The sequence below is a fragment of the Nymphalis io genome, chromosome 27 (assembly GCF_905147045.1).
Source record: "Nymphalis io chromosome 27, ilAglIoxx1.1, whole genome shotgun sequence".
Lineage (NCBI taxonomy): Eukaryota > Metazoa > Arthropoda > Insecta > Lepidoptera > Nymphalidae > Nymphalis > Nymphalis io.
In genome coordinates, this window is record NC_065914.1 from 7,821,113 (window position 1) to 7,848,980 (window position 27,868).

General features: G+C 34.8%; 1 protein-coding gene across 1 annotated transcript; it reads right to left on the reverse strand.

Annotated features, from left to right (window-relative positions):
* Positions 1-1,628: 1,628 nt before the first annotated feature.
* LOC126778758 (lysosomal alpha-mannosidase-like) lies at positions 1,629-27,184 on the reverse strand (the record flags this gene model as incomplete). Its single annotated transcript, XM_050502377.1, has 29 exons — positions 1,629-2,156; positions 2,751-2,865; positions 4,554-4,907; positions 5,356-5,796; positions 6,474-6,574; positions 7,070-7,229; positions 7,317-7,431; positions 7,535-7,662; positions 7,996-8,122; positions 8,220-8,371; positions 9,396-9,517; positions 9,889-10,040; positions 10,555-10,722; positions 11,083-11,157; positions 12,195-12,352; positions 13,244-13,361; positions 13,881-13,971; positions 14,359-14,449; positions 16,086-16,188; positions 16,905-17,012; positions 17,609-17,729; positions 20,544-20,677; positions 21,429-21,565; positions 22,324-22,404; positions 23,177-23,301; positions 23,578-23,763; positions 25,159-25,240; positions 26,122-26,224; positions 27,158-27,184. Coding segments are annotated over 29 exons (3,996 nt in total), but the record flags the coding sequence as incomplete, so codon positions are not given.
* Between the last annotated feature and the right edge of the window lie 684 nt (positions 27,185-27,868).

The window sequence follows — 27,868 nt, forward strand, 5'->3', positions numbered from 1 at the left end:
TCACGTTTGGACTCTACTACCACTTACCATCAGGTGGAGTAGAGTCATCTGCCATCCCGGCGCATATAAAAAAAAATGACGCTCAGTTTAAAAGGATGACAGCTAAAATTAAAGAATCCTATTCATGTCACAACTGTAGTAGTACTGATAAAAAATTGAACACATCGCCGTCTTCGGTATCAGACTCGAGTCTCGGTACCAACTCCCCTATATCAATGGAAAATATTGTAACAATTTTGGACAAAAAATTTTTAGAAATGAAAAATTGTTTTATGGCGGAACTAAAAAAAAAATATTTTATTAGACTTTAAAAATAATTTGGCTACACTTTCAAAAGAACAACAGAGCCTCATATCATCTCACACGGAATTACAAGCAGAGTATGGCAAACTATCTGAAGACAATGCCGCTTTAAAGGCTCATGTATCATCGTTACAAGAATGCTTAGATGATTTAATATATCAAAACTCAAAACATCAGCAATGGGCGCGGCAACAAAATATAGAAATAGTAGGAGTTCCAGAACTAAAAAATGAGTGCGTGAGAGATATTATAATCATTAGACAGTATTCTCTCCGGCTTAAAGAAAACGCGTAGTATTACGACAAAAGACATAAACATTGCTGGCAACCCAAATAAAGTCTTCGTAAATGATAATCTTACACCACAAAATAAAATTATGCTTCATAAATGCAAAACACTTGCCTCCGAAAAGGCATACAAATTTGTGTGGACAAAAAACTGCCTAATTTTTGTTCGAAAAAATGAAAAATCACATGCCATAGCAATAAACTCAGAAAAGGACCTTATAAAAATGATATAATAACTAAAAAACTGTTTGTATTGTCAGTCTTTTTAATTTTTGCACTTTACTGCAACAATGTTTTTTGCTTTTTGTTTGTAAAGAAAATTTTAACACTAATAGGTGACACGCATATATCTTTTACTAAACATAAAAACACCTTTACTTATACATTTTTAATATTGGTTATTTTTTTATTTTTTTTAATATGAAGGCGGACGAGCATATCGGCCACCTTTTTTTTTTTTATAGAATAGGAAGGTGGACGAGCATATGGGCCACCTGATGGTAAGTGGTCACCAAACGCCCTTAGACATTGGCATTGTAAGAAATATCAACCATCGCTTATAGCCAATGCGCCACCAACCTTGGGAACTAAGATTTTATGTCCCTTGTGCCTGTAATTACACTGGCTCACTCACCCTTCAAACCGGAACACAACAATATCAAGTATTGCTGTTTTGCGGTAGAATATCTGATGAGTGGGTGGTACCTACCCAAACGAGCTTGCACAAAGCCCTACCACCAGTCATTTTTTGGTAATTTTATTATATAATTGGTTATGTTGACTTTTGTCTTAGTTCACCCAGCTTTACAATTATATAACATTATTTTAATGAATATCTTAATAATGGTTTAAATTTTAACCAACCATCATGAAGCCATCGATAAACTGTTACTACCAGAACGTCCGCGGTCTTCGCACTAAATTCGATGACTTACACAAGAATATTCTTAGCCATGATTTTGATTTAATTTTTATTACTGAATCCTGGCTTAATGATAGTTGCTTACCTGATATTTGGAATACAAGAAAGGATTGAAAAGGTCACCTAAGCTTCTTCACAATCATGTTTCATCCAAACGTAGAAATCAAAGTCCTTATCTTAGTTCATTACATTTCGGTAATCAAATCTACAATAACGAAAAAGAAATATGTTCTGGATTTAGTTATTTCTTCAAGAATGTCTTTATTAAACATGCACCTAACTACGACAATCTTTTACACGAAATCCCTAAGAACGAAATATAATAGTGAAGTTTGAATAAGAATAAGTATTGACAGTATCGTATAATTTATGTAATATCGCGTTCGTAACAATATAAATTATTGAGGGCGGGGTGAAGCCTTCCATCAGTGATAGCTGGTAAGTCAATGAAATCATAATCACTTAATGCTTTAATAATTTAAATACAATTGTCTATAAATAATAAAAATGTCGAGTATCAGTATTATAAAGTGAATTCTTTCCTTTCCTCAAACGTGATAACGAAGGTCCGCACCTGCGTGGGGCGCAGTGTGACGACGTGTTCCGGCTCGGCGCGCTCCGCGCTCGGCTCGGGCTCGACCGCGCTGTCGTATCGCAAAAATGGCATTGTTTTATAAATTTATGCAAATGTTAAAGCAATTGTTAGTTCATAATTATTTAAGAGATTATATTATAAAATACTAATTTTAGGTCAAGGCTTCGCTCACGTGTGTTGGGGGGGGGGTCTCAGATGTTATGTATCCTTTTAGAATAAAATGGTTTTAATATTAAATAAACTTTTCATACAATTTTATTATACTACAAATTATCTACAGCACGGTATATAAAAGGTTACTTTCTAGGTTGAATTTATTCTACAAAACAAGGTGTTCGTCAATTCACTGCTTTAGAAGATTTTAATGAGTCCAATAAAAAATGTGACATAGACAATAGACATTAAATTAAAAGCCTTTTAAATTTGACTTCTCAATGTAAAGTTTATAAGCTTTGTCTGTCTGTTGCCCATTATGACTAAATCTTATTTTCGGTCGTAATTACATTTGATCTTGTCGCCTGGGACCTCGATGACGTCACAGGGATATAAATTACATGAGAAAATTAATTTTACGCGAGGAACAGCTATTATATATTAGAATTATATATATTTATCTAAACAATGTTTTATGTTTTTCCCATACCGTTTTCTCCTTATATTATAGTCGTATTCTTCTTCCTCTGTGTCGGTCTCTCCTTCTTGTGAATCTTCGTTTTCGCTTTCTTGTCTCTTATTTCGACTTCTCTTACGTCTGACACCTGAGAGCATCGAGCATTCATTAATGTGAGTAATTTCTCGCTAAAGAAGATTCACTTAAATTCATTTACTTCTGTTAGGAATGTCAATACTATTAAAAGTACTAAATTGTCTATGATCTGACAACAGTTTTGGCCCGTGATTAGCGAGGCAACCCATTTGCGATTTATCAATGTACATATTATCTAATATATAAGCTTTGTCATAATTGGCATCGCATTGGCTATGTAATCGATGGTGGACATTTTTTACAATGCCAATGTCTAATGGCGTTGGTGACCACTTACGATTAGGTGGCCCATACGCTCATCCGCCTTACTTTTCTATAAAACAAAAAAAAATCAAATAACAGATGAGGGTAAACATTTCTTATATCTCGTAATATAAAACACGTGAAAAGTCTATGTTCACTTAGTAAGAATGAATACGTAAATAGTGTATAGGTGAATGAACAACTTTTTGTACATGTTATAACTGTTTGTCTTCCTTGATTAAATAAATAAATAAACAAACACTAAAGACAAATTGTAACAATAATACAACTTCATGCCAAATATCACATGGACTGAATTTAAAAATAACCAAATTATAGTATTACCAAGAGCCGAGATGGCACAGTGGTTAGAACGCGTGAATCTTAACCAATGATCGTGGGTGAATTTTCATGTGCATAATTTGTGTTTATAATTCATCTCGTGCTTGACGATGAAGAAAAACATCGTGAGGACACCTGCATGTGTCTAATTTCAGTAAAATTCTGCCACATGTGTATTCCCCCAACGCGCATTGGAGCAGCGTGGTGGAATAAGCTCCAAACTTTATCCTCAAAAAAAGGAGAGGAAGCCTTAGCCATTACATTAGACATTTACAGGCTGTTACTGGACTGTTACTATATGATATACTATTTAAGATTTTTCTAGTGGCACAATTTATTATGTCTTTTTTGTGTCGTTAAATAAATAGCACACAAAATTCACTGTGTGCTTTGCCAAATAATTAGACACGTTATATGTTATATATGTTCATATATTTGGCTGATTTAACTAAATAATTAAATTATCGAAAGACAAACACCGTCATATTTCATATATCTAACCTCGAAAGAAAATAAAGTAAAATAACAGCCCTAAAATGTCTTGAATCATATGTCACACGCAATTTCTATATGGTTCAATGATATTTTTTTAAACATATGTAGGCGGACACGCAAATGGGTTACTTGAAAGCATTGGCACACGCCAAAGCGCCATCAACCTTGGGAACTAAGATGTCATGTTCCATGTATCAGGTTGCATCTACTACAACATCACTAAGCAGCGAATTTAGAAGCTAAGCTAAAAATAGGTATGGTTAGGGTTATGAGTATGTATGGCTAGGGTTAATAAATAATTAGGAATTAACATGAAATCCTCTTGAGCGATTTCGACTAGGGCACAAGTCTCAAGAGATTAGCTAAGTGCGCAGGACATATAGTGCACAAGTGTGTGCGCAAACAAAGGTACACTTTCTATTCCCTAACTCTCACAATCCGATGGGACGGCTACCCAACACGACCGGAAAGAGTTCAGTCGTGCTAGTTAATTGGGAATTAATATGTAAATAGTGAATTAATAAATAAACAAGATTAAATACTAATTGTGTCAATAATACAGTTTTTACATAAATAATTTATAGTTATGTAATGACAAACCTCTCATAAAATAGATATCTGCCTTAGAGTCTTGTCTTCTACCTCCAAGTCCACTTCTCTCCTTGTAACTCCCACAGTGATCTGTATTTCTGCTGCCTTCACTCTCTTCTCCACTATTATATCTTCTATTTACAATAAAGAAAGGCATCCTACCCGTTAGTCTTCTTTTACTTTTATTGTTATTACTTTTAGCTGTCAATTTATAAGAGTCACCTTTTTTAATTCTTCTATTGTTTCTTCTTGTACCTATTTCTGAACTTCGCTGATAATGTTTCTGTGGGTCTGTTCGTTTTTTGGTTCTGTAATACATATCGTACATAGATTTGGTTACGCCATCTCCGTAATCATCAGTTTCTGAAAACAGAACAGTATAACACAGTTTTATGAATACTTTGTCTTCAATTATATAAATGAATATTATTTTTACATTTGAGATTAGTTTGCTTAATACAGAAAACACGTGAATTCTTACCGAAAATTTTGGGTCTAGATCAGACACGCACCACTGACTGACTAATTTATCATGGAAGAAATCATCGTGATAAAACCATACGTCAAATGAAAGTTATTTTAACCTATCTGAATAGGGGATTCCCTTCTAGGATAGAGGCCTTAGCCTTTTACATTGAACTTCTACTAAAGACAAGGGCCTGTTCCTAATAGGACCTGTTCCTAGATACTCATCAGATAAAATACAACCAAGCTTTACTTCGTAAAATATTCGTATAGCACGGTACCTAAAGTCACTAGTTCCCAATAATAAAATGTGGTGTTATTAAACTTTACAAGAAATATTACTAACTTGAAACATCATCTTGTTTGTAAGCCGTATTTCTGTTTCGATTCCTTTTCTTTGGCAAACGTTCATTAAAGAATAAGCCGTCTTCAACCGAGAAATTCTCTTGACTAACTTCTTGTGTAAATTTCCTCGGCATTCGTGATGTAAGGAAGCTTAATTTTGGCAGACCAGTTGTATACAGTTTCAATCTTGATGTCTTGTAACGCTTAAATATATTTGGTTGTATCGTTTTACTATCGAAGTACCAAATCGTGTCGTTCTTTTCTTTGACTAATTTCGCATATGCTGTCAAATTTGAGTCTTTAATTCTGTCATCAGTTAAGCCTTCTGTACTGTTTGTTGATCTTCTTCTTCTATTAGCAAACCCCCGGTTTACTGATTGATTTCGTATATTTCTTTGACCAGAAGTTTTCTTACGATAATAATTTTCATCTGAATAATGTTCTGTAACAAACATTTTGAAATTATTTTATTGCAATATATTTTTATGTCGGTAATTTTAAACCTGACTGCTAGTAACTCACTGTAAAATTGATTCTTTTCAAAAACTTACGATACTTTATTACGATTTTGAAGTGAAAGTTACGACGATGCGTTTTATAAAATGTTATATTTTACGTGTTTTACTAAAGCAAAAAGAAATGCAAAAATATATTTCGTGTATACTTTGACGGGCCGTTGTCGTCATTGGTAGATACTTGCCTTTCACGCCGAAGATTGTGGGTTTGATTCCCACCCAGGACAGACATTTGTGTGCTTCATGCAATGTCTGTTTGTCCTGAGTCTGGGTGTAATTACCTATTTTTTTATTTTTTTTTATTTCAGCCTTTTGCCGTCCACTGCTGGACGAAAGCCTCCCCCATATAAGGCCAACCATCCCGATCTTGGGCAGTCCGCATCCACCCCGAAGTTTAATTATCTATATAAGTATGTATTTACAAAAGAAAGTAGTATATGTAGTATATCAGTTGCCTGGTTTCTATAGTACAAGCTCTGCTTAGTTTAGGATTAGATGGCCGTGTCTGAATAATGTCCCAGGATATTATTTTTATTATTATATAAAAATGTTTTTTTAAGTTGTTGTACTTGAAAATAGTATATCGTCTCGTTAAGTTACTCACCAGAATCTTTGACTTCAGTTTGTTTGCTGAACTTGAAATCTTCGACGTAGTCCGGATTGTCTTCTGGTAGGATACCATCGTCACCACCCGAATATACGTATCTGGAATATACTTTGCGTAACTACACGGCTACTAATTTAAAAGAAAGCCGAGACGGCCCAGTGACTAGAACACGTCAATATTAACCAATGATCGCAGGTAAAACTCGGGTAAGAACCACTGAATTAATTTATTAATTTTTATAATTATAATTTTTATAATTTAAATAATTGCTTAATTTCATCATTTCATGTTCATAATTCATCTCGTGCTCGGCCTCAGGAAACCTGCATGTGTCACATACAAATCTTCCACATGTATGTGTATATCACCAACCTGCTTTGGATCAGCGTGGTGAAATAAGCTCCGAACCTTAAAAAGGAGGAAGGGCTTAGCCCAGTCCTTTATTATTTACACATCACTCAAGCTCCTCTATTTTGGAATCATATATCATAAACTCGAGACGGAGCAACTGCTGCAGATGGACTTTAACTGCACGTTTCTTCATCTCTTCCAGACAACACTGCAAGGGGACATGGCTCCGCGCTTAAACTTACCTGGTACTCCAATCCATCTGCCTTGCATCCTGTAGCCACTGATTAGCAGCCAGGGTCGTCTCTTGGATAGCTTTAATCGGATGCAGCAAAATCTTGTTTATATTGACCGTTATGTGACCACCGTCATGATCAATCGATTCATTGTCTAAATTATGGGGCCCTAAAAATGTAATCGTTTCACACATCGAACAATATATTTCAAGAGTGTAGCTTTTTTAAAGGAACAATATAATCAATATGAACTCACCGTGACCTTTTTCTAAAGTGTTTTCTAATCTCAACAGAACGGAACCAGCTTTCCAAGGTTCCAGCGTTAGAATGTGAATGTGACGAGGAAGTCCGTGAATACGTAGAGCTGAATACTTAAGAGCAGTTTTACATCAATCAACTTTAAATAATGACCATTGATTCATAATATATCTCTTACAAAGTTCTTATGGAAAGAAAAAACTGATAACAACTTACTCTCTTGTTTCGAACATTTTGCCATTTCCTCCTGTTGATTTTTTCTCCTGACGTCATGAACAACCAGGGCTCCAGGGTCCACTTCCTTGCTAGCTGTGCTGCTCGTTCAAAGAATGATAACCCTTCAACTGGAGGGAGATAAACAGATTTATATACAATGTCTGAAATAAAGGTAAATAGCTAAGTTGTTTAACCCAGATCGATCGTAAGCGAAGATCAAATCTGGAAATGCTTCAATAAGTATTCTTAAGCTTAATAAATGGTCATAAATCATCTCGTCTTTGTTGTTAAAAAAAGTTGGCTTTATTTTTTCCACTTTTAGTTCTAAATTAACAAGAATGGAAGTTTTTTCCGCATTGAACTATTATCTATTATTTCTCCACGTTGTCTCTTCATTTGTAATAATAGTGAAAAATTTAAATTAAATTAAAGACGAATTAAATTAAAGATGTTTTATTTACCTTCTTGTTTATGATTGCCAAAAAATATTTTGTGTTTGCCCTTCACGACTAATCCCACACCGAAGGCTTCTTCGTTCAGAGATTCTTCGAGACCGAAGCCATCGTCTGTTAAAAGCCTTCTATGAACCTGAAAATTATTGGTTTTATCAAAAATCTATTATATATATATTGCTTTTATCTATGTAATTTACCACTTTGTATTATTTAATGTTTTGTTATATTACCATTAACTCAATTTCTCCTTCGTTATAAGAGGTCGCTGCCTGCGCCCTGTCTGTCAGTACGCACAGTCCCGCGCTGCTGTTCACACTTTGCAAGCAAATCCGGGAGGTCACCGGGTACTGGCAAGCTGCTACCGGCTTCTTTTGTGGGTGACCTGGTAAGGTAACCACAATCATATAAATTGATTCTTATAACCTAAAATGTAATATTAGCAATCTAAATTTAGGTCATTCCGACCAATTACAAGGATGAAAGAATGTGCGCAGGAGATATTGTGTACAAATGCACACCTCTTTAATGTAAGACTAAGTCAGACTGTAATATATAATATTAGATGTATACGAATTATTATTAAATATTACTGGAGAGTATCTGTCATTTTTATATTAATCAATTATAAATAATAATTTTAATCTGGCAACAAGAACATTGACAGATACTCTTTATGGCGGGAAACTGATAGACTTTGAATTCTCTTCACGTACATTGCGGATTCCGTGATTTCGTGGATTGCAATCCAAAGCGACTATTTTTGCATAAATCGCAGAACAAAATGAGATAAAAATAATAATAATTATACAGAATTGTTAGGAATATGTCAATACTCTAAAAAGAACTAAAAATTGTCTATGATCAAATCTCGGTATCTTTCGTAAGATCAAGGCCGCGTGTGAGCAAGGTATATGTCAGTTAACTCGGTGACAATAAATACGTTGATAGTATATAAGAGTAATATACAGACTAAAGACCAAAAATAACAATAACACAAGAATAAGTCCATTTCAGAGACTGAGTGTTCTTAAGGTGTTAACTCTTTTTTCATTTTATTATAAAAAAATTAGCAATGTTTTTTTTTTAATGTCAACTATTGACTAATTGCTTTTATATATTTACTTGGGTGGTATGATATTACAAGACCGCTTGGGTAGGTAACACCCACTTATCAGCCATTCCATTGCAAAACAGCAGTACTTGGTATTATTGTGTTCCGGTTTGAAGGGTGAGTGAGCCAGTGTAATTACAGGCACGAAGGACATTACATTTTAGTTCCCAAGGTTGTAATTAAATATTTTTAACAATGCCAATGTGTATGGGCGGTGGAGACTACTTACCATCAGGTGGCCCATTTGCCTGTCCGCCTACATATGCCATAAAAAAAACCAATGAAAACTACTTACTAGTGGACTCGTTCCAGCATGTTCTCTTCATCATCTGTCTTCCGTTGGAGTCAGTGTAGAAGACGCCATTGTTACTGATGTTGGTGTTGAAGATCGTCACCACTTCCTTACCCAGATCAGTTCTGGTTAAGAAAATATGGAGCGTTATAAACTTGTTAAGCAAAATAAGATTGCAAATTTTGTGAAGATAAATAATCCACAGATTTACATATTCCATGAGATTTGTTAAAAACCCTGCTGTTTTGCGCACTGCAATCTTTATTTATAATACAAAATTATTCCACTTAACTACTTATATTCACTTTAATATTACTTCCAAATATCCGACATCAACTTCGCCGATATTCAAAACGATATTTTTACCACAAATTATTCAAGATCTCGACCAATGATATTGCTTCAATATAAGCTCAAAGTTATTATAAATCTAAATTAAATACATAATTACGAGTATTATATTAATAATAATGTATATAACTCGGTATAGTTTTACCCAACGGGCACCGGTCCTATAACCCACTCCACTTCGACGAACTCCTCCCCGCGGTACAGCCGGACGAACTGTGTGATCCAGTCGCTGAACCGTTGCCTGATCTCCTTCACCAGCGACCCTCGTATCGTGTGGTAGGACACTTTGTCTGTAATCTTAAGAATTACATTCAACTGATCAGCTTTGAGGGTCCTCCCACAAAATAGTTATGTAACGTTAGAGAATGTTGCATGACGTTTGTTTTTTTAATAAATGTTATTAAATGTTAGTGATATTATATAAGTTCATATAACAAAATTTTATACAACATGATACAACAAATTATACATACATTATATTACATATAATTTGTTGTATCATGTTGTATAAAGTTATAATTTGTTATTATAAGTATATGGCAGACCCAAATTGATGATTACAGAATGTTATACAATATTATACAACTCCCATAGTATGGGAGAACCATGTTGTGGCAAAATGTTACACGTTGTTATAAAATGCTGTCGTGCTACACGATGTTTTATAACATTATATATGTGTGTGGGAGCACCCTTACATTACATTTACTAGAATTAGCTGTGCCTTGGTAATACCCCATAAATCATGGTACAGCAAACATACTAAACCAAAATTAATAGAAAAAAGTAGGTAGTATATAACAATACTTACAGGTGTAGGTCTATCTTTTCCAGGTCTAAAGCTGTACGCTCCAGACTGCAGCGCCTGCTGGCTTTGACTGTAGTAGTACCAGTTCTGGCTGATGAGTATTTTGATTCCTTCTATGTGCTGAATAGACTCCAGCAGGCCAGAGGTTTTGTTTATATTTACTTTAATGTACTGCAATAGATTGTTATATAATGGAATTTATATGTATTATATATATATATTTTTCTCTACGAAACTATTTCATGGAACTCCTAACCGGCTGGATCGATTTTGATGAAAATTTGTATGTGCTTGAGTGGGTTGGTTTCAGTGGAACCGGAAGGTGGCGCTGTGATCGAGTTTAAATGGATGTTAGCATATCTGTTTGATGTCAATTTATCTACTTTATTATAACTTGTCACTATATATATACTCGTATACCATTCAAACGATGGTAATAATAAAATTCGTGTATATACATGCTTATGGTTTTTCTAATGATATATGAATGAAGTAATGTGCTGATTAATTTACTTAATAAAAAATAATTACCTCGTTAGAAATAAATGACGTAAGCTCCTGTTCGGTTTCCTGCTTTTGAGATTTTTTTACAAATTGACCTTCTGCCTGAAAGATCATTACCAAAATATATACTATTTTTGAATTGTCTTATAGAATATACAATTAAATCGAAAACTATAAAAATTTCAGTAACAGCCTGTGAATGTCCCACTGCTGGGCTAAGGCCTCCTCTCCCTTTTTGAGGAGAAGGTTTTGGATCTTATTCTACCACGCTGCTAAAATGCGGGTTGATGGAATACATATGTGGCTGAATTTCAGTGAAATTAGATACATGCAGGTTTCCTCACGATATTACTACGAATTATAAACACAAATTAAGCGCTTGAAAACTCAGTGGTGCTTGTCCGGGATTGTACCCACAATCGTCGGTTAAGATTCACACGTTCTAACTAGTAGGCCATCTCGGCTTTTATAATTATAATATATATAAGTTTTATAATTATAATATATATAATTTATCGATGTAGTTTTATGTACGTTTTGTCTTTTTTATATATTAGTGTTTGTGTAAATTACTATCGGTGGAAACTGATGTATGCTATAATATCCTGGGACATTATTCACACACGGCCATCTGATCCCAAACTAAGCAGAGCGCGTACTATGGAAACCAGATAACACTACATATACTATTTTTCTTTTGTAAATACATACTTATATAGATAATTACACCCAGAATCAGAAAAAACAGACATGTTTATCCTGGCACACAAATATTTGTCTTGGGTGGGAATCGAACCAACAACCTTCGGCGTGAAAGTGTATCTACCATACAAGCCAATCGGCCCGTCAAATGTCACCTAAATGTCCCTTAAATATAAAAAATATTTACTTTTTTTTTAGGGTAAGGTAAGAGTAGGGTAACACCCACTTATCAGATATTCGACCGCTAAATAGCAGTACTTAGCATTGTTGCGTTCCGATTTGAAGGGTGAGTGAGCCAGTGGTACGCTAGACTAAATGCACATAAAATCTTACTCAAATACCCTAAACATATAAAATAGAGTCCTCTTAAAGTTATTCTATTGTAGTTCAAAAGGTAATAAAATGGATTTGAGGCAAATATTCATGATTCGTCTCACCAGCTGATCACGTATCGGTGACAACATGTACGAGGTGAATCCTAATGGCGGGATATTCTCGGCTTCGAAGCACAGTTCCTGTATACTGTTGGAAGTACGGCCTGGCATATTGATAATTGCAGCTGGCAGCGGTACCAGCTGGTATTCTACTTCCTCATCTGTAAAAATAATATGATTTAGCTGTCTGTTCCAAGTTTTCAGGTAAAAAGTCATGAGGTATTTTGGCCAATAATTCTCAGTAGCAGTCCGAAGTTAAACAGTTGGTAGTGAGGCTACTACCCTTCTCGGTAAGTAATTTCTTGGTAGTTCATAATATGACCATCTTTTTTTTTCACGCAATGGAAACCTCCAGAAAGGCACCCAGCTCCCAAGGGGGGGGGGAACTGTGTTATGTGGGATTCTTACCCACTAAAACCCTCCTCTCCCGTGCTTTGCTCCACTCGTGCTCGGCGGAGCTCTCCTCAGGGGTGACCATCTTCTTAGTCCTACCCTAGACTAGTCTCTCTTGAGAATGGACTCCATGACCGAAATCGTTCATGAGGACATCGTCAACATATTTTTTTAAGCAAACAGTTACACAATTTCTAAGTAAACAATAAAGTTTCTACAAGGATCTACATACACAAAAAATATTAATTAAATATTAAAACAGACGAAAATTTTAAATATTTATAAGGAAAATAAGGGTTTCCTTGAAATACATAATAATAATAAGACATTAAAAAAAACAAATAAATTGCATTGCAGTATTATCAAGGGCAAAGCTAGAAAAAATTAGTTTTTTTTATGGTATAGATAGGCAGAGGAGTATATGTCCCACCTGATAGTAACTGGTCATCAACGGCCATAGACATTGTAAGAAATATTAAACGTTGCTTACATCGCCAATACGCTACTAATTACACTGGCTCACTCACCCTTTAAACAGAACACAACAATACCAAGTACTGCTGTTTTGCGGTAGAATATCTGATGAGTGGATGGTGCCTATCCAGAGGAGCTTGCACAAAGCCGTCCCACATTTCATAATATGGTATACCAATTCATACCATTGTAATCTCTGATCGAATAATGCAGAGCGACGGCCGGAAGTCGTACATGGAAGTAAGCTTTCACACTGAGCGGGTTGTAGACTATCAGTAGTATTGATTCTTGGGTTTCCGTGAACTGAAAAAAATTGGTTATGGACGCATTAATTTTTCATACCAAGAAGATATTTTTCAATGTTTGGGCTTGGCAGAGAAAAATAGAGCGAGCGAACTCAACCTGTAAATAAGAGGTAATCAAGAGTCATTTCCTTTTACCATCTAGTGCCATTTCTTTCCACCAGCAAATGATCAAGTGGAGTTGGTAAGCTGGTGATTGTATGAGTCCGCTTATCTTGTTATCACACAGCGTCGAACCCAAAGAAATTCCCGTAAGAGCAAGGCTTTGTGATCGTTTACCATCAATCCTTTATGATAATATTTAAAAGATTATACTATAAACAATAAGAACCAAAATGGTCTTCTGGATCGAAGATGTATAAGGTCCAAATTCGCAAACTACGTGCTTTATTTGTTTTTTATAATTCATCATTAAATATCGTGAGGTAACCTGCTCTACTACATATACTATGTAACTCTCGGAGCACCATTAACTCGCCCAGCAGTGGGAGATAGAAGTATTATAAAGTATAAATCTTACTCTGCATTGGCTCATGTTTAATTGATGACAGATGACGAATTGCTGCCCGTTCTTCGGTCGCCTGCTTCCACCCCACGTTGGCGTTAGGATACTATAAAATATAATAATAATTCTACCATAACCAGCTTTCGCCAGCGATTTTCCCGACCGATATGACATAAGAACCTTTAAGAAGACCCTACTTATTTATTAAAAAACGGCAACGGTGTATTTGTGGTGTTAGTATTTGCTTTCCATCAGGTGAGCCTGATGACGGTTTGCCCCATCTTACATGAAAAAAATCTCAACAATATTTCAACAACCTTGGAAATTAAGCTGTTATGTATCGTGCGCCTGTAGCCACAATGACTCTCTCACTCTTCAAACCGGAACACAAGTATACTAAGAATTAATGTTTGGCGGTAGAATATGTAAAAAGCGGGAGGTAATTTTATGTTTTTCTATATATAATATAAGTATATAAGTTAATATAACTAACCTTAAGTAACTAGACACTCTTTTCGAGCACGCCTCTACAGCCTCAGATAATAATCTTATGAAATCGTTCGTCACATGATGTTGACTTGTCCCTGAAATAAAAAAAAAATAGTTTATTTTACATACAAAGTAAATTGAAGTAAAATATTATTAAGGTTTAATTTGAAAATAGGCAAACCAAGCTGAGCCGTGATAGCCTATTCATTAGAAGACGTTAATCTTAACCAATGAGTCAAACCTGGCTAAACACCGCTGAATTTTGACGTGCTTAGAAAAAGATTATAGTAACACAGGTCTGCGATGAAAAAGTTTTTTAAATAATTGCATATCAAACGCTTTGCTGTTAACCTATATGTTGCAAATATTCACTTTATTTTATTGTATGTATCAAAATGTGACATACATTTTTTTGCACTTAGTTGAACAAATATAGATATTTTTGCTTGACCAATGTGACAGGATATAATTTTAAAAACCGCGCCATAGATTATCCCGATGTCTCGTCTGTAACGAAACCTTGAAAATCACTTGCATACTTTTTGGGTAGCAGCAAGGTTATACAAAATTCTCTTGTTATATTTGTGAATGAGATAGCAAAGACAATTACATTGAGAAAAATCATGGCAAGTTAGAAAACAAAATTAGAAGTTGGGGAAAAAAATGTCCTTAACCCGAATTTGATAGACCCCGATGAAGTGCTGCTACCACCACTTCATATTAAAATTTGTTTGATGAAACAGTTTTTTATGTAATACAAAAGATTCTGATTATAAAAATATTGTCCAGGATATGTTAAATGCCTATAGAAACTTAGGCTGTAGCATTAGTTTAAAAATTTTTTTTTGAAATCACTCATTGATTGTTTCCCTAAAAATCTGGGCGACTACAGCGAGGAACAGGGTGAACGGTTCCATCAAGATGTTAAAGTTATGGTGAGAAGGGATACAGGTCATTGGGATATTACTATGACGGCAGACTATTCTTGGATATTGTTTAGAGATGGAGCAAAAACTCAATATAAAATCACCTAAACGTAGGTTTAAAAAAAAAAACAATGTTATTATTAATTGTTCTGTTTAAATGTACTATTGTTATTTAATTTAATAGCTACAGACATAATAACACTTAGCAAAAAATTCTTAAATTATGTTCATTCATTTTATCAAATGTTTGCTTCATACATTTTTAATCAAAAATCTATATCATCTGAATCTTTTAAATTTGACGTGTTATATATCAGATGCCTACTGTTTTATATTAGTTTTAGAACATTTATAAGAAATAATAACAGTTTTTTAAAAAACCTTTCGAAAAAATTAATTTGGCAGACCTGTGTATCATAGTACATATTGTATTTATTGTATATTGTATTTATGTTATATAAGTTTTATTTTGTTATATATTTATGTTATTTTATTCATTATTACATCACCACCTATGCCATATCCTATGAATAATTCCTTACACTTGGTTGCCAGGAACAGCGATAAGGTCGCCAAAGTTGTATGCTACTTATATTTAAGTAAGTAGTTAAGTGGAAAAATCTTATACTGTTAGTGGAAAAATCTTATAAATATAGATATTTTAATCAAGAACTGATTGTAGTGCACAATATAGCAGAGCTATTAGAAAATCGCACGGAATATTAATTGCTAAGCTTTGTTTTTATTTATCCTCTTGACATTGGAAATATATACTTATATGATATTTAGTCCAGAAATCGATTACCTGTAATTGCGTCGTGGTGTAACACCAAGCTGACCGCGTGTCTCAATAAATGGAGTTCGTATGAATCGCCCATTCGCGACAGTACTGTCAGTTGTTTTACAACCTGAAACGTTTTAAATATTTTAACCATACGAAAAGAGCAGAATTGAAGACGAAGGTGTAAAAGTGGAAAATTTGAAGATTTACAGAAGATTGTGGATTCAAACAACTGAATCTTCTTGTGTTTATAATTCATCTCGTGGGACGTGGGACCGTACTCGTCATGAGACCATCTTTTGGCAGTGGCGGATCGACATAAGATATTAATGTATATATACCTATATATTTTTGTAATTATTTGTGCCAAGATGGTCAAGTGGTTTAAGCACGTAAATCTTAACCGAAGAACCCACAGTTTAAACCCTGGTGCTTAATTTTCATAATTCATCTCGTGCTGGTTAAGGGAAGCATCGGAATCTGCTTCATGTGTATCCATTAAATATCATTGGAGCAGTGTGTTAGAATAAGCTCGAAGCCTTCTTGTGGCAAGAAGACATTATATAGATTGCTACATTACTTTAAACACTCAATAAAAATTAAAACGGAATTATTATATTTGATATAATATAATAAATATAAATGGCCCGCCATATGGAAAATACTGGAAAAAATTGGATGACATTCATATTTAAAATCGACAAATTTGGTAAAGCAATACGTGTTTTCATTATTAAATTTACCGATGAAAAAAAAACAGAAGTACTGTTTTGGACATAATATTGGCAAATGATACAAGAAGCTCGCCCAGTAGTGGGACTTGTAAAGAAATATAAAACTAACCTGCAAAAAAACATGCGCCCTTTTTATCAAGTATTTCAAACTAGGTCTGGAAGTGTAGAAGCCTGTCCAGTAAGTATTAGCGTCGCTGGCATAAGGCAGGTGATCAGCCTGAAAGACAACAGCGGAGAATAAGCTTATCTCATCGGAGAATAACCAACTATATTACTGTGCTCGAGCGTGTACACATATGCATACACAGATGCACTCTCCTCCACTTTCATAGTTCTTTGGGATGGCAATCCGACACGACCGGAGAGAGTACAGGCGTAGGACCAACAGCTTTGCGTGCTTTCCGAAGAACTAGAGTTTTAACACTGCCAAACGGTTCTGCGTTCAAACCCAACCCAGGTTCAAACCAAGCTAACAAACCGGGTACCAGTATGTTTTAATGTGTTTGTAATTCGTCCCGTGCTTGGTGGTGATAGTAAATATCGTGAGGATACTGCACGTACCGGATGGAATCTGCCACATGCGTATACACTGATCCGCATTGGAGTAGCGTGATGAAAAGAGCTCCAAGTTTTCTCTTCAAAAGGAACGCATTAGTCAAGTAAGACATTAACAGTCTTGTTAATCTATAATGATTTTAAATATTTTCACTATAGTTTGCATTATTTCGCATATAAATATCTGAAATATAGCTAAATAGTAATATAATTTTGTTATTCATCAATCAAAGTTGATGAGCCGAGTTCCCAAGTTACCTTTTCAGTGTGGAGTGCCTTGTCCCTCCTCCCGTACAAGTAAACAGACTTCAAATAACAAGATGGCGTCGAATAAAATATGTTTACATCGGACATATTTGCTGGGTGCGTGGATACGTGACTGTAAACAGTTGAATTAGTTTAAGTCTAGCTTACTCGGTAGGGCTTAGTACAAGCCTTGTCTGGGTAGGTACCACCCATCAGATATTCTACCGCCAAATAGCAATATTTTATTTTCCAGTCAGAAGACAAGCAGTTATTATAATATTTCACTGGCTCACTAACAGGCACAAAATAATATATACTGGAGACCCCGCATTGGTCGTAACTCGACCGTAATTCATTGTTAATAAAAATTAGTTTAAATATTCAGTGTTCTCTTCACGTATATATATAAAGTAATATATATATATATAAAAACATTAAATATATACATATAGCTACTGAGTTACACTGAACCAGCTTCCAGCTTCACTGTGATGTGAAATGTACTAGTTGTTGTTGGCACGTGATATATGTTTGGCAGTATCTGCGACATAGCGCCGTCTGGGGACATTAGATTGTGTGGGGGTCGTATCTGCTGGCATGGCTCACAAAATGTCTAAATTGTTGCAACTCATATCGGGCATTCTTTAGTTACAAAATAAATGGATCTTATAATCTTATTAGACTTTATTAACTCACCGTAAGCTATTGCTATTAGCGTAACTATTAGCAAAGTATTTTCTTTATAGAGTGATAAATTATTAAATGATAATCATAATTATTTAAATTTAAAGTAATAAAATTTTAATATTACCTATATAGAATCATTTTCATTTAAAACAATCTGGTAGAAATGTAAAGAATGATATATTTAAAAGAAAAATATATTTAAATAAATAATAGCATCATCGAAATTGCGAATGAGCTTGTTGTTCAATTATGGTTTACAGGTGAAATTTCGGTATAAGTTCGTTTGTACTCGCATTGTGCAAAAACCACTCAATGAATGGATGGAATGTGCTCCTTTATCAGGAGCCATCCAAGCCAGCCAGTATACCAACGTACAATTAATGAATTTTAACGCAGGAATACCAAACAAAAATATCCGTTTCTTAATTAAAGCGATCATGTGATGCAATTAAGGAGACAACATTTCAAGTTTCCTTTTTTATCTATAAATAAAACAAATTCCAATGTGTCTACTAAAGCGTGACGTTTTGATTCACTGACCGCTTCAGATAATTCGCTGAAAATTGTACGAGGTTCGCTTCCTTCCGACATTTTTTGCGTTTCATTTAAATCACTAGCAATATTGTATTTAAAATAATATCGATTCAAAATCAAAAGTCGAAGTCAACGTCAAACTAAGTAAAACTCTACTACCGGTTCAGAAATAAACTCCTCAGACCTAAGAAGAACCGACGAATGAAACTCAGCGGGTTTTTTTATATCTCATCCTTTACAATAAGTAATATACAACAATAGCCGAATTATATATTTAATTTGAAATAACCTGGAGGCGATCGTTTCATTCCTAAGGTGCACAATCATCTAAAAAGTCATTGGTTGTGTAATATCCTTCAGCACACAAGCGTTCTTTAGCGATTCTTTTTTTCAAAAATAATCAATTTAGATTATTTTTGAACGTTTTCTGGGATCCTGTTGTATAAGCATATACATTGTCCCATAAAAGACTTACTAACCCTGCAGTATCAACCTAGCCTATATTTAATCTATGTACTTTAACCAATTCAATGTATATACATAGATAATCTAAATAGCATCAAGTTTGTGGAAAATTTCTGGTATAAAATCTAGTTGCAAGATCTGACCCAAGTAGGTCAATAGATAAATAGAGTCGCGCGTGACAGAATGTTAAACGACTTGTATGCAAAATTTCATGTTTTTCGATTTAGTAGTTAAGATGAAGAAACAGACGAAATCACTCTCACATTTATAATTTTAATAATGATTCAAGTAGGTCTTTGCAAGTGCTTTTAAATGGACATGGTCCATAATAAAATGAATGTGAATCAACCAAAAATAACTGACCAGAATTTCTGTAGTTTTTTAAATTCATAGCATGATATGATGATTGATACAGAGATTATGGAGAGATTATCAGTCAGTTATTATTTAATATATATACAGCCTCGTTGGTCTAGTGGCTCGATGTAAGTCTAAGTCCCGGGAGTCCTGGGTTCAATTCCCAGGTCGGGCCAATAAAAAGTTATTGGGTTTTTCTGTCAGAAAATTCTCAGTAGCATCCCGGAGTCTGGAGTTGGAAGTGTGTACACTCCCGCGCCTCGGAAAGCACGTAAAGCCGTTGGTCCTGCGCCTGAACTCTTTCCGGTCGTGTCGGATTGCCGTCCCATCGGATTACGAGAGTTAGGGTATAAAGGATGCACCTGTGTTTGCGCACACACATAATATATAATATCATATAACACATACACTATAATATCTAGTGCGCAGTTGGCTAGTCTCTCTTAAGATTGGCCACGTGGTCGAAATCGGTATGTAGGACATTATTATTTATATATAAATAACATATTATTATTATTATTACAACTGACTGACGTAACGCACTGTCCAAACCACTGGGGATAGAACAATGAAATTTAGCAAACGGGGTCGTTTTACACAGGTTAGCCACTAAGTAAGGATTTAAAAAAAACCTCTAAAGGAAAGGAACTTTGTATAAAAATCCTTCATTTTTGAAAAGAGAGAAATGAAAAATGTTATTTAGCAATTCAGAATTATGACGCGAGTGAATCTGCGCTAGTTTTGTAATACATGTAATTCACAGAATAGTAACTCCATGTTAATCTAATTAATGTCTAGAGGCAAAGATAAAAATATCCTTGGAAATATATAACAAAAGCATACCTTGTCCCAGGAAGGTATTATGTATTAATCTTGCCAATGTGCATTTAATACTAATACTTACTTTATTAATTTGTCAATATTAATGAACCAGTTCGCAGCGCTCTGGTAGGTGAAGTCGCCCCCCATCGTCACGATTATGTTATCGTGGTCGTAATATTTCGCCTGACGTTCGACTTGCGAGATGAAATCGTTTACCTGGGTAATTAATTAACGACTAATTATTAAGCATTGTCGATGTTTTTTATGTTATAGATTGGCGGACGCCGTACACCGCTCATAGAAATTGGCGATATATGAAATATTAACAATTCCATGCATCGCCAATGCGACACCAACCTTGGGAACGAAGATGTCCCTTGTGCCTGCATTAACGCTGGCTCATTCAACCCTTTAAACTTGAACACAACAATTATAAGGTCATGTTTTGCACAGAAAAGGGCAAAAGTTATTAGTATATTGTTCCAACGCCGATAATAAATAATAAAAATAAAATAATATCCTAGGACATTATTCACACACGGCCATCTGATCCCAAATTAAGCAGAGCTTGTACTGTGGAAACCAGACCACTGATATACTACATATACTACTTTTCTTTTGTAAATACATACTTATATAGATAAATGCATCCAGACTCAGGACTAACAGACATGTTCATGCACACAAATGTCTGTCCTGTATGGGAATCGAACCCACAACCTTCGGCGTGAAAGGCAAGTATCTACCAACCACGCCGGAAATAATAGAAATGAATTCCTAAATGTAAATAGTAGCTTATCTTTTAAACGGGAATATTTAATTTCGAATCAAAATAAGTAACATATCTCCAGCATATAAATTATAATAATATCCTCATGACCGCGACTAAACGGCTTTGTACTTCTACTATCAAGTGCCCAACCAATTTCTTATTTTAAGATCCAAAATTACAATAAAATGGACTTACTCGCTTATCAGCATTGTAAACTTTGCTATCATAATCATCAACGATTGGTTCGTCGCTGCAGAGGAAGTCGAAACAGAATCCGTCCGGCGCGTTGTACAGGTTGAACAACGTATGCGTTAATATATCAGACATTTTACCTTTAACAAACGGCCTTATTTATTAATAGGTAACTAGCTGGTGAGCTATGTGGTGATGTCTGGCTTATATATTTGTTATGACATTAAATAGGATACAAATAAAATTACGATGCAATTCAATAGATCGTCATTTCGCAAGGAATTTGTGAATCTTTAGATTATATAGATCGGCCCTTGGTTGTTCCTGATAATTTTGTGATCGAAGAGACGGTGTAACTTTGAAGTACCTTATTAATGAATGATATTATTAAAACCCTTCAAAAATATTCCTATCTTATTGCCTCTACTGGTAACATTGGTCCGTCTTTTGCCCAATAGATCGAAATTGATTTTAAAGCGAAATTTTGCTAGCATACTTGACAACGTTCCACGCGGTCACGATTTTTACAGTAGCTGTACTTATATTAAGGCTTTATATAAGTTTATATGAGAGGGGAGGGTGTTAGTTATATAGTTAGTGTATATATCTTCTTTTTTATACCATTGAAACATTTATAAAGGTTTCTTTGATAAATCAGCATAACTTTAATTTTTAGAATCCATACTGTTACAAGGTTATGTCAACTGTATATTTGTTTTAGTGTTACACAAGTAAGCGCCATTGACAAAACTTTGGCGTTTAGGTTTTTTCAATTAATATTGAAAATGACTCAGATCTCGATGTATGTGTCACAGATAATAACATATAGACCAGCGCATGTAAAGCCTTATAAGGTTTTCGAACGAGCATTGTTTCTTTATCTACTAATAAAAGTTACCGAGCACATCGCTTCCTCTCCAAATGAACTCCATTCGATCTTCGTCTATCATTACTTCTCTTGCTTTGTGTTCAACTCTACCTGTGAAAACAAGTCTTGAATTTAATTGGATAATTGATAAGCAAGTTCATTCAAAGGAAATTAGCTGGTCATCAAAACTTTCCTCCTGGTTTCTCCAATCTTAAAGATCATACGGTCCATAAAAACTATAAGCCTTAGATTGTTAGGGAAGACTTCTTCCCTGACAATCTCAAGCTTATAGGTTTCGACTTAGAGGTATCGACCCTACAGTTTTATGTATTGTCAAAGATACCTCGCAGACTTGTGAGAGGACATTTTCATTTGTTGAGTCATTGGAGATCACGTTGCATCAGCTCTCAAAAGTCACGTTTATCGCCCTATCTAGTTAAAACGATTGTTATTCCTGTTTTTTCTTCATAAGATCGAGTCAATACATAAGGTGCATTGCAACTGCCCTGTGGTGATAAACAGTTGCAGGAAATATATAGTGGTATTTCCACTTTTGCCGAAATATCCATCGCATCGAATTGATTTTAAAGTTCCAATAAAAGTGTACAGGGGACCAACAAATTGTCACTTTATCGCAATCAAATCGAAGCATAATCGTTGCCATTTATCCGTTTTCCTATTCTTTAATTTAGATATCGACTATTGGCGTAAAAGTTAACAATTAATTTTGGTTTTGACATAACGGTTTATTTTAATATAATATCGGCTCAATTCCAATCTGAATAAATATAATCAAACTTGGATTGATATTGAACCGAGGATGTATCATAATCGTTATAGATAAGTAGAGTTGCCCCCAAGAATATATAATTTGTAAAGTAACCTATGAAAAGACCATCGAAGCCCATTTGTGCGAGTAGGGACGCGTGTTCCCGCGTATGCCCATATGTGTCGATCTGCCACGCAGCCTTGGGCTTACCACATGGACCCAAAGTGTCGTTAAGTTTCCTGCAAAGGTAATACGTCAGATCAGATAAGTCTGAGCAGAGTTATAGTCTGGAATATAGCAAGTAAATTGCCCTAGCTGATCCCATATCGAAAATAGCATGAACCTTATGTAAATTAGTATTCGATCTTATTATATTTAGAACTAGATTTGAAAGAAAGGTATTGAATCACTATTGAGGTGGCATTTTTAGACAAAACTCACATGCTAGTACAACAAGTAGATTACCAGATTTTTGTCTAGCTATTTTAATTACAAATATTCTTTAAGCCATTTACCTCAGTCCCCAAGTATACTGGTCCAAAAGTTGAAGATAGTCAACGGTGGCCTCATCAGCTTGCACCCAACCACCACCCGCAAACTCTATCCGTCCTTCCGCAACGAGAGATCTGAATGTCGCCCGTGTTGTACCACGCTGTTCTTTCCACCAACGCCAGAAGTATGCTGTTTCTGAGAAAGTGAATCTGAGAAGAGAATTTCATCAAAGATTATTCGAAACCTCGTGGGAAGTAGTTACGACTGCTTACTAAGAAGATTTCATTATATTATTTTTGGTAGATAGATAGGTAAAACTTTTATTTAGTTACTTAGTTTAAAAAAATAACAATTCTTAAAAACGAAAATCGTCTGCATATTTAAGAGGATATTAATACCCTTAAAACTGAAAGCATCTTCGTGCCAAAAAGCAATATTCGGCTTCTATGACTGGTGTTCGCGTGCTTTTCTTTTTTTTATGTATTACGCCAAAGAATTAATACATTCGGTGGAAATGCTAAAAGGCATTATGCTTAATTAAAATATAGTAAATAAACATATATGTATATGTTTAAAGCAAATTATGGGATATAAGATATTTTCTTATGCTTGTATTGCTTTTTATAGAAGGATAACTTTCGAGCTGGTACTTTCCTAGACGAGCTGCACAGAGCCCTACAACCATTAAACCTGCATACTTAAAACAATATGAGAGTCAAAATAATGGTTCTTTTCTAAGCTGATCAATCATTGATTGTAATTGTCTTTTGTGCTATATAAGACCAATTGCGAATAGTTGTCCCCAGCGACTCGATCCACGACAAATGTATTTATATTCCGTATATTTCGTGTTTTTTCGTTACATCCATAATTCTTATCCCGGTACAAGGCTATATTTAATTTATTTACATTCGACTATACAATTACAAAACCATATTTACCACAAAAAATACTTAACATGTATTAAAGTAGAAAATAAAATAACAGCCTGTGAATGTCTCTCTGCAGGGCTAAGGCCTCCTCTCCTTTTTTTGAGGAGAAGGTTTTGGAGCTTATTCCACCACGCTGCTCCAATTCGAGTTGGTGGATTACACATGTGGCAGAATTTCATTGATATTAGACACATGCAGGTTTCCTCACGATGTTTTCCTTCACCATCAAGCACGAGATGAATTGTAATCATTTGTGATTTAAGCACATGAAAATTCAATGATGCTCCCCCGGGCTTGAACCCACGATCATCGGTTAAGATTTACGTGCTCTTACCACTGGGCCATCTCGGCTTACAGCATGTATTATCCCAAAATATACAATGAACAATAAATCATATATAATAAAACAAGTTACATATGAATAATAATTAAAATAAAATTAATATATATTACCAATAACTACATAAAAATACAATATCAATTAACTATACATTTTTTTTTAAATTAAAACAAAAATAGTCAAATTTAAAGAAGTAGACGCAAAGCTGCCCATAACACAGGCCGCGTTTCCACGCTGTAATAATAATAATCGACTGTATGAGTTAGCTCTTATAAGATAACCGACAACAGAGAAATTTTCGTATTTATATATCGTATAATAGAGATACTCACTTTCTTCTCTTATCGTGAAGGAGTTCAGATAGCACGGAGTGGTATATCAGTTGAACGTTCGCTGAGCTGACGCTGGTCTTAGCTGCAATAATAATTTATCCAATTCGATTTGTTTCTTGCTTTACATTTAGTCATAGCTTATTCATCTGAGCTGAGATGGCCCAGTGGTAAGAACGCGTGAATCTAAACAGATGATCGTGGGTTTAAACCCGGGCAAGCACCACTGAATTTTCATGTGATTATAATTTATCTCGTGCTTGACGGTGAAGGAAAACATCGTGATAAAACCTGCATGTGGCTAATTTCACTGAAATTCTGCCACATGTGTATTCCACCAACCCGCATTGGAGCAGCGTGGTGGAATAAGCTCCAAACCTTCTCAAAAAGAGGAGAGGAGGCCTTTGCCCAGCAGTGGGACATTCACAGGCTGTTACGGTTATAGCTTATTCTTAAAAATAATAAAGATATAGCTTCTAAATTTCACTGTGGTAGACGAAAGCTTCTTTTACTTTTTGAGAGAAAAGTTTGAAATATATCAACAGATCCAATACGGGTAAGTGGATAAACACTTGGCAGAATTGTAGGTTCACCTCACGACATTTGTCACTGTTGAGCACGAAAAATTATAAATACAAGTATAAACGCGTATTAAAACACTAAAATCTCAGTGATGCTTGATATTCATTTAAAATTCGCCTATATTGGGCCATCTTGACCTTGTTTTAATTATGAGTTTTAGCTTCTGGTGCTTTTTTTATTATAAAAAATGTAATGGATTTATCTTTTTTATAATAAAGAACAGTTTCCTCGTTCGCTGGATATTAACAGAACGATAATATTTCTGTTATAACTTAAGCTGTTCCGGCAAGATGTAATCTGATTTGTTTGTAAGTGTTTTGTTGCATAAAGTTATGCGTTACCGTAAAGTGTATGGTTATGGGTTAATGTAGAATGTATACTTACTGCCATAGTAATATTCATCGAAGGTCTTCACCCAGCCAGCGTCCATGTGCGAATGTGGTATGACGTGAACGTTTAGCGCCCCATCTTTTGTTGCTGGACATTGCTGTTGATATAAGGAATCTAAGATGCGAATTGCTAGTAAGTGGTTTACTGGGTTGACCTGTGAGGTCTCTCCTCTTGTAAAATAAGGTTGGAGCTATAAAGGTCGGTGGTGACATTTAACCGAATTTCATCAGTCATAAGCAGGTATTTTTTCGTGAAAGGTAAAAAACAAATTGTTTTGCCGTAAAGTGTACAATGTTATATGTGTATCACAACCATAGGTTACCCATTACGGCAACAAGAAGATGGCCATTCGGTTACATAATGTATGTATGTTGTGTTGAATAATACAAAAAATAAATTTGTCATATCAACGCAAGCCCAGGCCTTTAGGGCTGCCATGGTAGCATGCGAAAGCGATCCCGTGGTGCTCCTCGTTAAGACGGACAAGGTACCACTTTTTAGTGGGTATTCCGATGTTCGGGGCCCACTCGGCGCCTTGGACACCAGTAAGCCCCACATACCCCCCCACTGTTCCCTTAGTGCTGTAGATCAGCACTAAGGGATCCTCCTTTTTGAATATTTAACCTCTAAGGTATAATAATAAAGATGATAAAAGTTTGTATGAAAATCCTTCATTTTTTAAGAAAGGAATGGAAATTTGTAGTTAGCAATTCTGAATGTTGCGAGCGATTCCAATCTAGTAAAGCCCTAGTCTTAAGTAAAATAAAAAAACACAGCTTACATTCATACTGTCAATTTCAAACAGATCTATCGTTTGTTGTCAACGTTTTTTTGACATTTCATTGGATTTTTTTATTGCGATACCGACCAAGTTCCGACTACTATAATTCAAAAATAAATATTGAATATAAAATTTTATTTTTATTTTATTTTTTTACCGTCGAATTACGACCACTGCGGGATATTTATTTATAATAATATATTATACATATATCTAATATAAATGATAGTATATGAAACAATGCCTTACCTTGTAACCGCATTCAGCATTCGGTTTAGTCAAAACAATATTATTTATAAACGCAAATATAATAAAGTAATTCAACATTATTTATTAATATAATTAACAAAATATAAACTCGTAATTAATATTCTTAGATAAAAACCGCTTTGATTTTCATTTCATTCATAATTGAATGAAGTAATTAAAATAATATTGATTAATAGAAGATATTACTAAAAAAGTATAATTAATGTATTTTATGTTCAAAATGATTATGTCCTTCTGTGTAAAAACGTATTTGAACTGATTACGTGTTTTCAAGTCACGCAATAGCGATTATGCAGGCGCGTTCACAATAAAAAAACGTATAAGACTTTGACAGGCCGGTTGTCGTGGTTAGTTGATGCCTTTCACGCCGAAGGTTATGTCCTACCCGGGACAAACATTTGTGTGCATGAACATGTCTGTTTGTCTTGAGTCTGGGTGTAATTCTTTATATAATTATGTATTTACAAAAGAAAAGTTGTATATGTAGTATATCAGTTGTCTGGTTTCCATAGTACGAGCTCTGCTTAGTCGGACGGCCGTGTGTGAATAATGTCTCAGGATATTATTATTATTATTATTTTTGCCTTCAAATAAAATGTCAATAGCTTATCAGTATAATGCAAATCCATCGTCTCGTTGGTCCAGTAGCTAGATATAAGGGGCAGATCTCGGCATCCTGCGTTCAAACCC